This window comes from Agrilus planipennis, unplaced genomic scaffold, assembly GCF_000699045.2.
Source record: "Agrilus planipennis isolate EAB-ADULT unplaced genomic scaffold, Apla_2.0 scaffold162, whole genome shotgun sequence".
NCBI classification, from domain to species: Eukaryota; Metazoa; Arthropoda; class Insecta; order Coleoptera; family Buprestidae; genus Agrilus; species Agrilus planipennis.
In genome coordinates, this window is record NW_020438904.1 from 357966 (window position 1) to 370035 (window position 12070).

General features: G+C 36.9%; 4 protein-coding genes across 5 annotated transcripts; 2 read left to right on the top strand and 2 right to left on the bottom strand.

The window, feature by feature from the left end:
- Positions 1-157: 157 nt before the first annotated feature.
- LOC108739666 lies at positions 158-2253 on the top strand. 2 transcript variants are annotated; one of them, XM_018473671.1, is made up of 4 exons: positions 158-407; positions 551-731; positions 800-923; positions 1864-2253. In XM_018473671.1, the coding sequence occupies exons 2-4, from the start codon at positions 565-567 to the stop codon at positions 2014-2016; spliced, it is 444 nt and encodes a 147-aa protein (XP_018329173.1). In that variant the 5' UTR covers positions 158-407; positions 551-564; the 3' UTR covers positions 2017-2253. The 2 variants fall into 2 exon arrangements, with proteins under 2 accessions (XP_018329173.1, XP_025829122.1); XM_025973337.1 differs by lacking the exon at positions 1864-2253 and adding an exon at positions 1219-1501.
- Positions 2252-10871, bottom strand: LOC108739664 (ras-like protein family member 10B). Its single transcript, XM_018473669.1, has 5 exons — positions 10445-10871; positions 9686-9938; positions 4507-4673; positions 3279-3413; positions 2252-3086 (listed from the first exon to the last, which is right to left on the bottom strand). Exons 2-5 carry the CDS (start codon positions 9729-9731, stop codon positions 2625-2627), a joined length of 810 nt encoding a protein of 269 aa, XP_018329171.1. The 5' UTR covers positions 9732-9938; positions 10445-10871; the 3' UTR covers positions 2252-2624.
- On the bottom strand, positions 4946-7417 carry LOC108739665. The gene is made up of 2 exons (XM_018473670.2): positions 6840-7417; positions 4946-6212 (listed from the first exon to the last, which is right to left on the bottom strand). Exons 1-2 carry the CDS (start codon positions 7133-7135, stop codon positions 5885-5887), a joined length of 624 nt encoding a protein of 207 aa, XP_018329172.1. The 5' UTR covers positions 7136-7417; the 3' UTR covers positions 4946-5884.
- LOC112904097 lies at positions 7226-8578 on the top strand. The gene is made up of 2 exons (XM_025973336.1): positions 7226-7505; positions 7569-8578. The coding sequence occupies exons 1-2, from the start codon at positions 7250-7252 to the stop codon at positions 8021-8023; spliced, it is 711 nt and encodes a 236-aa protein (XP_025829121.1). The 5' UTR covers positions 7226-7249; the 3' UTR covers positions 8024-8578.
- Positions 10872-12070: the final 1199 nt, after the last annotated feature.

Here is a 12070-nt window from a genome sequence, read left to right on the forward strand (position 1 = left end):
ATACATACAAAAACAAATGACTCCCGATTAACAAAAGAACGCTAAATTTTTGTTTTTTGCTCGAAGTCTAACAATAATAACAAAATTGACCTCCCTATTGAAAATTTAAATTAATTTTCAAAGACAACGATAGGTAGGCATAATAGTGAAAGGAAGTCGCTCGTTCTGTTGTGTTCTACCTACACCTGAGCTGGTGTATTCTCAGGTGTTGACCTTTACAAAAAATATTAAGTAACTGTTAGAACATTCGACAGAAGTGCGCGACTGCGTACGTCATTTCTTACTTAAGTTCGTAAAATTTAAAGAAAATCCTAACACCTGTTAACAATATTTCGTTTTGGAATTAATTTTCGCGTTTAAAAGAAAGTTAGACAATTTCCCTGGGTCATTTAAGGAAACAAAAGAACGTAAGTACATACGTAGAATATAGACACGTTTTTGTAGTAGGTGCGTGGCAGAAATAGTGAAAGTTTTTAGTACACGCAATAATTATTATTAGTACGATTGTATAATAAGTAGAACTACATAAAAATTTGCAAATATTTTTCAGATAATTTTACTAAAATGAAGTCATTCGTCTGGTTTTGTGTTGTGGTAGTGCTTTTAACGGTACAGGTGTGTGCAAAGGATAAGGACATGCTACGGAAAAGTATAGTGTATGATAAAAATACACCCGACGTATTCTATTGTCCTGTGCAAAAACCAAAAGGATTCGAGAAAATGATCGTCAAGTAAAGACTAATTTTTATACCTAATACGATTTTGTTTAATTGGTAGATTACTGTATCGTGTGTTACAGGGCCAGACCTTTAAAAAAATTATGTGAATATGAAGGAAAAGGAGTGCCCGAGGGACAGAAGAGTGACTGTTACCAAGACGTTGACGAAACCGACTATGCATGCAAAGAAAAATACAGAATAATGGTAATTTTCCAAAAGGAAACCTATTATATCGAATTTAAAATATTTTACACTGGGCACTAGGAATTGGATTAAATAAATCTGTTTTGAGAAACAATAGGGAACACGCAAAGAAAATAATATCGCTTGGAGACAACAGAATTTCGCTTGTGTTTTCTATAATTTAACACAATACGTATTAATAATAATTTAATATCATTCGAAAATAATTATCACTTAATCAATTAATTAATTAATTAAATCGTCCATTTGCTAAATGTTATTGATGACTAAACAACGTTTAATTTTTTCTTTTCAGAAACGTTTGAAAAAAGCTTCAGCTGATAAAAATTAAGGGGATAGAACATGACTAAAACGTCATTAAAAAAAATGACCCTTGTAAATACATACACAGACCTTGAAACGTCTTTGCTTTATGCTTAATACTAATCAGAATATTTATTAAAAATAAATAAAATGTGGTGGAGGTACACGCTAAGCTTTTCTACTAACTAATAATTTATTTTTTATTTAATCGTAAGCAACTGTATTTATTTCAATATTTCGGATCGTTTGGTGTTGGTGACAGTTAAAAAAAAAAGTTCAAACCTTACGTGAATGTTTATGTTAGAAGTAGAATAAGGTTTGACCCTTGCCCTTTAACTGTTGCTATCAATTTTACCCTATTCTTTCGTCTAATACTTTTTTGTCCTTCGCAAACGTGGATACACATTTTTACTGATGCATGAGTACTATATTTTATTATTTTCTGTACTATCTGGCAAACAAAATTATTTTTCTACCACAAAAATTGTAATGATAATGATAGCAAAATTAGGATTCAACTTCGAATTCCAGTAAGAAATCTAAGGGTAAGTGGTAAATAAAATTGACCCTCACGAATTTGTTTTTAGCCAATTTTGTAACAATTATTAATGTTTGTATGTAAATGTTTTTTTTTTAGATGAGACTCAGCCCCCCTGGTTCCGAAAAGCCTTACGACGGAGCAAGATTAAAACGGTTCCTGAATGTTGACATGGATTTCCTGAAGGATTATAACAATAAAAATGACAAATTCGATGTGAAAACTATCTTTTTGCAAAACAGATTGGGATAGAATCAATCGAGAAAACCTAACACTTGTAACAAGACTTATTTCTGCAATTTTTGTGATTAATATATGTGATCAAACCCTCACTTGTTACCTAACTATTAATTTAGAATAACATTTTACTATTTTTTTTGTTTCGCACACGTTAAAAAATCATATTTCTACGAACGTTGTATTTTTTTTTGTAGATAAACAATTATGTATTAACTGAAAAAAAAATAGGGAAAATATACCACTGAAAACGAGTTGTTGCTAGTTTTATTTTAACATCATCCCTATTTAAGAATGCAATATTATTGCTTCAAATTTTACTGCACCTATATACAATACTAATAACAAAAAATGTAATATGCAACAACAATTATAAGTATAATATTGCATTTTTGTACGATTACAGAACCTATTTCTTATTTACCACCAATTTAATAATCACAACCAATTTTATTACGTAAAAGTACGGTAATTACTTTGTGCTTTTTTTTATCTACATTTATTAGATTGTCACTTTTTATTTTTTTTTAAGTACTTATTACTTTCTTTCGTTTTTATTACTGGCGAATATTGCGACACCGAGTAGTAAATTGTTTCCTAATACAAAACAAAAAAAGAATTTTTCATAAGATCGCGCACTTGTTTCTATCCAAAGCCTCCTGTATATTATCTAACATGGGACTCTGGTCCCTTATTTCGACGCTGTCTATCATGTTCATGAGTTCTTTGAAAACTGCGATGACTTTCCAGTTGTATTTCGCGCTGCATTCGATGTATCCACATTTCCAGTGTTTCTTCACCAAGTTTACAATGTCCCTTCGCTTTTCGTCTACCCCGCTGGTGATGGCCAACTTTCCCGAACCCCCACCGCCCCCTGGACCATCCTCTTGCACTATCAGATCCTCCTTGTTCCCTACCACTAGTACAGGAACGTTGGCCATGTTCCTGCTTTCGTAAATTTGCTCCTTCAACGTCCTTACGAACTGAAACGTTTCCAAATTCGAGAGGTCGAAGACAAGAATGTAGGCCGTAGCACTCCTCAAACCATAGTAACGAAAATCCGTCCATTCGTAGAAAGTGTTCACCTAACATTGATATTCTTTACAATATATATGGTCAAAACATTTCTAACATGCCCACAAATTCGACAAAAAACAAAACAATCAGAAAAAACAAAAGACGTAGAAAAGTAGATAAAACAAATGTATGCCAAAAAGAAATAACAAAAGGCGTTCAGAACATGCAAAACAATACATACGTATGTGTGTATAACTCACCGGAAAATAGGGAATAACGGGAAGATCGGTGATTTTGATTTCGTAAAGTCTATCGTGAGTTATTACAGATGGATAGTAAGTATGTTTTCGATCGGTGGGGGCATATTCTGGAGAAAAATCGTTCCAAACGAACTGCTATTGATAAAAACAGACCATTACGACTATAAAAAACTTTAGGTATCCGAGTAAACTGAATTTGATAGGAAAATAATACAGGACTGTAAAAAAAGAACCAATTCGGTTGAACTAAAATTCAGATATTTTTATCCTACTTAAAACGTAGGGTGCTTGGAAAAATGTGGGTTAGGAGCCGGGAAAAGGGCTGGAAAGTGGCCACTTTACCGAAGCCTTTGAAGAAGGCTGGAAGTGTTTTTAATAAAAATTCCGCACACCACTCGAAGCCGCCGCTATTTTTTCGTCTCGTCATCACAATAAATTCCTTGGCTCTGAAGTGACAATAATAGAAATTCTTATCGTTCCTGCGGGAGTCGGGAACACGAACCAATTCATATTCTCTCGAAACACGGTCCCATAATTAAATAATCCCAATCTTACCCTAAAATTCGCATGCATAACTCTAATTTGCGAAATACAAATAACTAAGTCAAACAACGATTATAATTCCTCTCTCGCCGTCCGCAACAACAAGAAATGAATTTCAAACATAACGTAAAGGACAGAAACTTTTAATTATTTCGTTTCCGGAAAAAAGTTCCGATACGATTCGCCATTAAAAACGTTTTGCCCTTCCGGAAGAGACGAGATATTCGATCGCGTCAAAAACAAATTTAAAAACCATCTTTTAATCCCCTTCTGTTCCCGAAACCCGATACGACGATAATATCCCCCTGGTTCTTCCCCCATTTACTAACAGCTTTCGCATTCCTTTCCATATATACATATATAAGAGACCGCCGTTTATTCCGCCCCGAAGATTGAGAATAATCACCCCCATCACGGCCGTTTAATTTATAAAACGAAAACTCTATCTTTCACCTAAGACCCTCTATTAAACGGGGATAAAGTTGATTGTGAGCGAACACGTGCTATATTAAGAACGAGAAGACGGCGAAAAAGAGAAAAGTCCTTGGCTGACGCCTTCGCAGGGATAAAATTATTATTCCAGTGAGTATCAGGCAGGACGGTATCAAATAAAGGATAAATATGACTCGATAAAATTCATATGTGTAGGTACACACGTATCGTATTTTGATAGCGCCTTTCGTACCTGGATAATGCTCGTTTTTCCGACACCAGAAGCACCCAAAACGATCAGTTTTATCCTGTCTACGGACTCGGGACTGTTTTCAATCGAACCTTTCTGTTGGGCCGGTTGACTCGTGTGCGAAATGACCGTGGCATTCTGGCGCCGTTCCAAATAATCCAGGTCCAATTCTGAAAAAGCAACAGAAAAGAACACCACTGTCGTTAGTGGGGGTTGCAAAATCCACGGAAAAGATCAGCGACGTGAAAAACAACTTCCTAAATTACTGTTCCTGTAATTTCCTCATTCAAAGTTAAGATCGTTAGCTGGTGACCTTAGCGGAAAATGACAAAACCCTAAACAAGCAAACGAAAATGACACAATAAATTAAAAATTAACAGCGCAGCTATGTTCATTAATATCTTACATTTAATTACGAAAAACAAACACATGAAACAGGAGAATTACCCACACGTATTTAATAATGACAAACAACACGACCCAGTACGTACAATACATTGTTATTAGTCTGTAAAAAGGGGACACACTTTTACTTTTTTAATAGGGGGTAGTAAAGGCGGTGGTGGCCTTGCGTCCAAAATATTTTTCCCTAGTTTAGAAACAGTTGCGCTATATTCGGTGATTCCCTCCATGGGATCTGCAGCAACCAATACATCGTCGGCTAGTCGTCTGGGAATCTTTTGATATAATTCCGGCGGTGGTTTCGCGTTCCCCGGAAATACTGCAAACTGTTCGTACTCACACGGATACGGCACGTCATCGGGACGTTCGTAGAAGGCGGCTCGTTCGGAATCGGTAAGAAAATCCCTCGACCAGAACTTTACCGTGTGTCCTGGAGGCCAGCGTCTCTTCCTGACAGCTACCGGAGGTGGCGCCCGTCTCAAGATCTCTTCCAAATTGGGATACTTTTGTCTGAGTAGTTCCAGATAAGCGGCAGGACTCAAGGTGCAGGCGCAATCGTCGGGATGAGCAGAGGATCGGGTAGAAGGACCTTTTGCAACGGAAGCGTGGCTCTTGGGAATGGATAGATTACAAGGCCAAAGATAATCTTTAGTGTAAGTAGATAGATACTGATCTAAAACCATGGTAGATAATTTTACGTATCCCTGACCGAAAATATGACAATACAAAATGTTTCTGACGACCCCTAGCTGACAGCTGACAGTTTAATCATCAAACAAAAACATCTTAAATGTCAATCTACTTCGTGACTATGTCTCTGCCTCCAGACCCGCGATCGTCACTTTTTTGTCGCCTTCTACGACACGCCATGAGTCGGCGGTGAGACTATTCTTCAACCCCCGGTCTCACACGGGGAATAAAATCACGAAATTACCCACTAAACGTTTTATTAATCATTTATACAATCACGCGAATGTAATCACGGTAACAGCCTGTCGCCCAGTCTAGATATTATGTCAGAATATTCAGAGATGCCCTCGAAAGGTGGACTACTCGTTTGAGAAACGGCCTCCGTGTATTTCCGCAACAATTTCGGTTCCATCTGATCCTTATTCGATCCGCTTATGGCGTTAGGCTTCCCCTGAACGTGATGATGGATCGGGGAATCCTCTTTAGAAGACTTTACGTCGTCCTTTTCGACATCCAGCTCGTCTGCAGTCGTTTCGGGACACATGAAAGGCTTACACACTAACTTGTAACACTCCATCATATTCTTGGGTACTTTAATAGCACAGCTTCGTTTCATTCTAATATACACACATATATCAAAAAGTTTCCCGCTCAATCCGTTCGCTATCTATTACAACATGTATAGTTGGAGCGTTCAAAAATGGCAAAGTACGTAATAGAACTGCAGTAGTTACTCTCTTCTTTTAACTTACTAACTAGACTAGAACGGTTATTGACAGAACGCGTACTTTTACTCAGGAGAAACGTTGCAAGTGTGGGGAATATCGTAAACGCAGAAAAGAGATGTCAGGTAGGAATTGCAGCGGGCACTTATAAACACACACCAATTGATATGTATTAGAAATAGATGCCGACGAGCAGAATTTGAACATGTTGCCCAACTTTAAAGAAAATTCAACATTCTCAGGAATTTACGAAAGCAAGGCGCTTGTTTAAAGATATAATTGCAACCAGCCAGTTAGTTATAAAGCCGATCCTAATCTTTTGCGTACCTAAGAAACCCCTAATCGCTGCATCACCGCTTAGTACTATTCGGTTATCTATTTTCATTTGTCTGTACTTGAGAAGGGAGTGATCAAAACGCAGCAAATGACTACAGTCCCAAGTGGAAACAAGAAAGAAGATTACAGATAATCTATTGAGGACTTTGCCAATTTTGATCGATCCAACCATATACAATTTACCTGCAATATCCGATTTGGTTTAGGGCTTTGTGATAATCGCGATCTATTTGTAACAGGTCCCTCGGAGGATCGGTTTTTAAGGCTTCTGTAATGTAAGGGTACTTTTGTGGCATGGGGGTGATATAAGGGCAAGACTTCCAGTTGCATTTTGAAGCAGGTTCGGTTAAATAAAAAATAGGATGAGGAGTACATTCTTCGTAAATGATTTGTGGAGGTGGAGGATCACTGGAGTCCCTCTTGGGAAAATAGGACACATACTCCACCCTATACACTGATAGAAATCGATCAAGGTCCATCCCAAAATTTTAACGCTCCCATCAAAATTGACATCGAAAGATGACAGATAATTAAAAATTAGGTTCTATTTTTTTCGTAAGCGCGTTTAATAAACTTTTTTATTTTTTTTTTAAATGAATCTCGAACGTTTCATTTCAACATTTCAAAAGGATTATGAATGTCCCGGCAACAGTGCTTTGTTTCCACCCAGACTTACGACGATGGACCCCCGTGCTTTCGAAATGGAAATAGACGACTGGATGAAACTACCCCAGACAAGGGAATACAGGGAAACCGACTGCACTTGTAAACTAAGACCGTCGCAGTTGTTAGATAAATTACAAGAAAAATACCCCCCGGTCTACGAAGCCCTCAAGAGGGCACCACCAGGTTACAAAAACGCTAAACAATATCAACAATTTTTACTTTTAATACTTTACTATATATTAACAGGTTACTTAAACGCACGAGTGGACAGGGATCGGTTCAAAACAACCCACAGGATCGACTACGGCAACGTTAAGCCTACAATCATCCCTCAGCACGTGAGGGACGTGTTCAAGTACTTCGAACCGCCGGAAAAACCGCCCTGTTCCACAGCGATAGATCCCAGGGACTTTTGCCAAACAAAACCGACCCGAGCACGAAAGATAAACGGTATAACGGGACCACAAAGTGAACAACTTAATCCCACGATCTTGAGAGAAGAAATAGTATTTCCAAATGAAAAGCACATCAGCCCGTTTGGAGGGGCGTCCGAATACAAAGACGGTATTTGTAAAATCGGAGAAAACATTATGAAGGAAAACGCTACTTTGAAATCCAAAGGAAAGAAAAAGAAGACGAAGAAGGCGACACCAACTTTGGAAAAAGCAAAACCGAAAAAGAAATGCGAGTCTTACACGTAGTAGAAGGGTAAAAATGGTTTTGTTAATTTATTGCAATAAATCTTTTTGTTATTTTGCTTTTATTAGAAACGAGATTTTCTCAAAAGGGGTGCATAGTAGTAGGAGGAGAAAGAATTCATAAGGGAAAGCGTTTGAAATTCTCTCAAGATGGAAGAACACAGATGTAATAAATAACAGCGTCTTTACTAAAAGCAAAAAACTGTTTTCCTGTTTGAAGCAGGGAGGCAATCGGGAAGATTTTTATGGCCGTTGGCCCTTCGTTTCGATTAAAATACGAAACTGCCAGAAACCGTGTAATTTGAAAAAAGTTCCGGAGCTGTTTTACAATTTCATTAAAGTCCTGTCCCGATCAGAACGAGGTCATTCGACAGAAAAGAAATCGTTTAAATTAAAATGTGACTTTTGAAGTCTAATCTTTCACCCGACACAAAATGATGTTTAATGAAGCGCAAGACGAAAAACACCAGCAGTTGACCAAAAAAATCACAAGTTAATGCTATTACCGCGCCCTGGATGAGGATAATTACCGAACGGAGAAAAACGATTAAGGGATAACTCCCCAGCATCCTTTTTCATTGCAATTTATCTTTTGGGTTCGGGTTCAATTCCCAGCGAAGGTGTAACAGCAGCAACAATTTTTCCTAATTAATTAATTTGTAGCGCATAAAAATTAAATGATTTTTCACTACATTTGAAATTATAGGGTTGTTCGGAAAGTCATTTCGTTTGTTTTTGTGGAAATGAAAGACAGTTTTCGTATAATAAACAAATACTTTATTAACCGGTTCATCTTTTTTGCTCCATGACCTCTTGCATTTGACGTTGTTGTATACAACCCATTTTTCGTCCCCAGTGATGATGCGCTTCAAAAACGGATCATTTTCGTGACGTTTGAGAAGCGAATCGGAGACGTCAAAGCGGCGACACAGATTTCTCTCTGTGAGAACATGGGGAACCCATACATCGAGCTTCGAGGATAATCCCAGGCCTTTTAAGTGGTCATAAACTGTTGAATTTGATAAATTTAACCTCAATCCGATCTCACGTGTTGTTATTCGCCGGTTCACATCAACTAATGCCTTTATCGCGTCTTTATCAGCTTCAACCGGCCTTTCCGAACGTGGTGCATCTTCGACATGAAAATTGCCGGATCGAAATTTAGCGAACCAGTTCTGGCACTGGCGTACTGTCAACACACCTTCTCCATACACATCAGTCAATTTCTTTCTGGCTTGAATAGCATTTTTACCCTTTCTGTAGTAAAACAGTAAAATATGTCGAAAATGCTGCTTATCGCTCTCCATATTTAAAAGGGCACCAACCAAAAACTACTGCGTAGAATTAATTGGAATTTTTCACACACAAGCCTTGCTATATGAGCTCTCAAAGCATATAAAAATTATACGACTTAAATGTGAAGTTGGGTGCAAAAGAATACAATTAAATCCTCTGTCGGGAAAAAACGAAATGACTTTCCGAACAACCCAATATTTTGTTTGAAGCATTTCAGTTCGTCGCATGGGGGATGACATAGATTGAGAGAATAAAGGCTTAACAGGGTGCTGACAGACGTCGACTTGAGCGACGTTCAGTTGGGGAGTTCTTTTAAAAAGTTACCTTCACTAAACTAAAGTAGAATGTCACCCTCTTGACGCCACTCACCCAGATTTTGCTTTGAAGTTGTCGCTGTCGCCTGATTTAAATGCATTTATTCGGAAACAAGTGAATTTTCATCCCCTCACGCGGAACAGTGTGAATATGAAATCCAATAAGCATACACAGTCACCCTTCCAGAACAATGCACCGAAAACACCAAATATCGGCGTCGCTATTTCAACAACTCGTTTTATCTATTCAATGTTCGTCTCTAAATAACTAACAGTTTTGGGGTGGTACAGGTTTCATTATTAATAAACTAAAATTCCATATAAAAAAATGCGTTTTTGTTTTTTTTCAACGTTTGTTTCATAAGTGTAGGGTTGCCATCCGTCCGGGTTTCCCCGGACTTGTCCTAGTTTAGAGGGCATCCGGGGAGCGTCCGGGGGGGGGCTTCATTTGTAGTCCTGGTTTAAAAATTTAAAGTCTTGGGCCGCCCGCCACACACGTAAAAGAAATCTAACTGATTATTAAAACAATTTGTAACAAACTGTAATAAGATTCTGTTTTGTTAGGTACATTGAAAATGATGATAAAGAATGACTAAATTTAATTTTAAGGTCTGAAAATAAATAAAAGGGTGATGACATTTTCGACTGTTTTTTGTTAGACTGACTATGTTTAAAAAAACCTGTTGACATGTCCGGGTTCTGGACTCTAAAATCCGGGGTTTTTCACGCGTCTTGTCCTGGTTTCCAAATTTTAGAGATGGCAACCCTACATAAGTGCTGCCTTGACTCTTTGTCAGTTAATTGACTTTGTTACCTAATATTCTTGTAGAGTCAATTGGCTAATACACTTACGATTAACTTATTAATATCTGTATGCCTATACCCATAAGCTGGGACGATTTAGTACTTAATATCTTCAAGGGCTTTTAACTCACTCTACTTTTATTTACTATCAGATTAAATTTTCATTTTATTGTCAGCGATCGGATTACGCGGTTCAACGAGTGCTGTTGAAACAAAATGGAAACGAAAAAAAAAAAGGAAGAGGTAAACATAATCCTGGAAAAGCCATAAATAAAGGGATAAAGAGGGTAATAAAACATCTGCTATGCTGAACGTGAAAAATTCCATTGATTTTTTGTCGAAATATGTTTGTTTTACACAGTCATTTGGCATTTACCTATTGAAATGTACGTACGCACTACTTTTTTTACTATTCAATATTCATATTGTACACAGTACTGGCGAATACCAAAAAGGACAATTTACAATTTAGCCAGGGAAAAAGCCGAAGCAGAACGTATAAAATACGATAATTTAATCGATATATGTACCATGAATAAAATCAAGAGTTATGAATCACGAACACCTATCCAATTCGAATGAAAATTCGATACTTTCCAATTTCCACACAAGTCATTTAATCGTTAAATTGACAGCAACATCACATTTATAGTGCATATTTATATTTGCCGAAAGCCATAAAAACGTGGAAGATTTTCCACCACGTTAACCCCAGAAAGAAAGAGATTTTTCGTCAATATAAATTAGCTATTGGGTGAATCCCAGAAAGTCCAAAAAAATAAAAATTTCTATTTAGGCTTTTAAAAATTGCTCTTTATCCTTTACAGTTACTTCCTTTATCTTTGCTTCGTATTAAAATGAGATTACAGTTAATTAAGTTTTAAATGTTTAACATCTCAGTCTTCGAATACTTTAGTAAGATTCGAGAGATCGGCTATGATAAAGACCGTCTTGACTACTAAGTTAATTACCAACGATGTCATATAGCAGTAGCACAAGCAATAGTCTATTATCTTATCGAAACTTTGTTGAATTATAGCATCACGCTCTCGGAATAACAATAACGAGGACTAGAACGACGAACTTGTATAGCAAATTATACAGTTTCCATTTCCAAAACTTGTACAATACGTCAACATGTAACACCTACAACTTGAATGTAATTTAATGTGAAATGTGAATAGGTGGTGTTATTTAACGAATAACTGGAAAATAATCATGGATAAAAAGCTGGATGGATATACACCTACAAGGGTGGGGGCGGCTAGATTAAATTTAACTTATACAAACTTTGCGGAAAATTCGACGATATTAAAACATCATTAAATTGGGAAACTAACACAGAAAGTAGCCGAAGGGAAGTTTTAAGTAAATTAACATTTTGTTAATTAATTTTTACGAAAATGAATGCCTTTGGCAAATGATTTTATCGATTTCTAATAAAGCGAAAATTGATACGAAAATTTATACTGCGGTGTACTTTTATTGTAAGACGAAAAGAAATTTACAAATTTACGAAAGTTGTTACGAGATTGCACCTGAATCACCCCAATAAATGTTGTTACAACAAGTTTATACGAACGCGCTTTATCACAAAAAATATACGCAACTACGTAAACTTCTTATCGGTAAAAAG

Excerpts from the sequence above, each read along its gene's own strand:
- LOC108739666 (XM_018473671.1), top strand. The coding sequence starts at position 565 with ATGAAGTCATTCGTCTGGTTTTGTGTTGTGGTAGTGCTTTTAACGGTA. Across the intron at positions 732-799 it reads TTCGAGAAAATGATCGTCAA|GGCCAGACCTTTAAAAAAAT; the intron begins GTAAAGACTAAT and ends CGTGTGTTACAG. Across the intron at positions 924-1,863 it reads AAGAAAAATACAGAATAATG|ATGAGACTCAGCCCCCCTGG; the intron begins GTAATTTTCCAA and ends TTTTTTTTTTAG.
- LOC108739665 (XM_018473670.2), bottom strand. The coding sequence starts at position 7,135 with ATGGACCTTGATCGATTTCTATCAGTGTATAGGGTGGAGTATGTGTCC. Across the intron at positions 6,213-6,839 it reads AACCAAATCGGATATTGCAG|AATGAAACGAAGCTGTGCTA; the intron begins GTAAATTGTATA and ends TGTGTATATTAG.
- LOC108739664 (XM_018473669.1), bottom strand. The coding sequence starts at position 9,731 with ATGCATTTAAATCAGGCGACAGCGACAACTTCAAAGCAAAATCTGG. Across the intron at positions 4,674-9,685 it reads AACTTCAAAGCAAAATCTGG|AATTGGACCTGGATTATTTG; the intron begins GTGAGTGGCGTC and ends TTGCTTTTTCAG. Across the intron at positions 3,087-3,278 it reads CCGTTATTCCCTATTTTCCG|GTGAACACTTTCTACGAATG; the intron begins GTGAGTTATACA and ends TATCAATGTTAG.
- LOC112904097 (XM_025973336.1), top strand. The coding sequence starts at position 7,250 with ATGAATCTCGAACGTTTCATTTCAACATTTCAAAAGGATTATGAATGT. Across the intron at positions 7,506-7,568 it reads CCTCAAGAGGGCACCACCAG|GTTACTTAAACGCACGAGTG; the intron begins GTTACAAAAACG and ends ATATATTAACAG.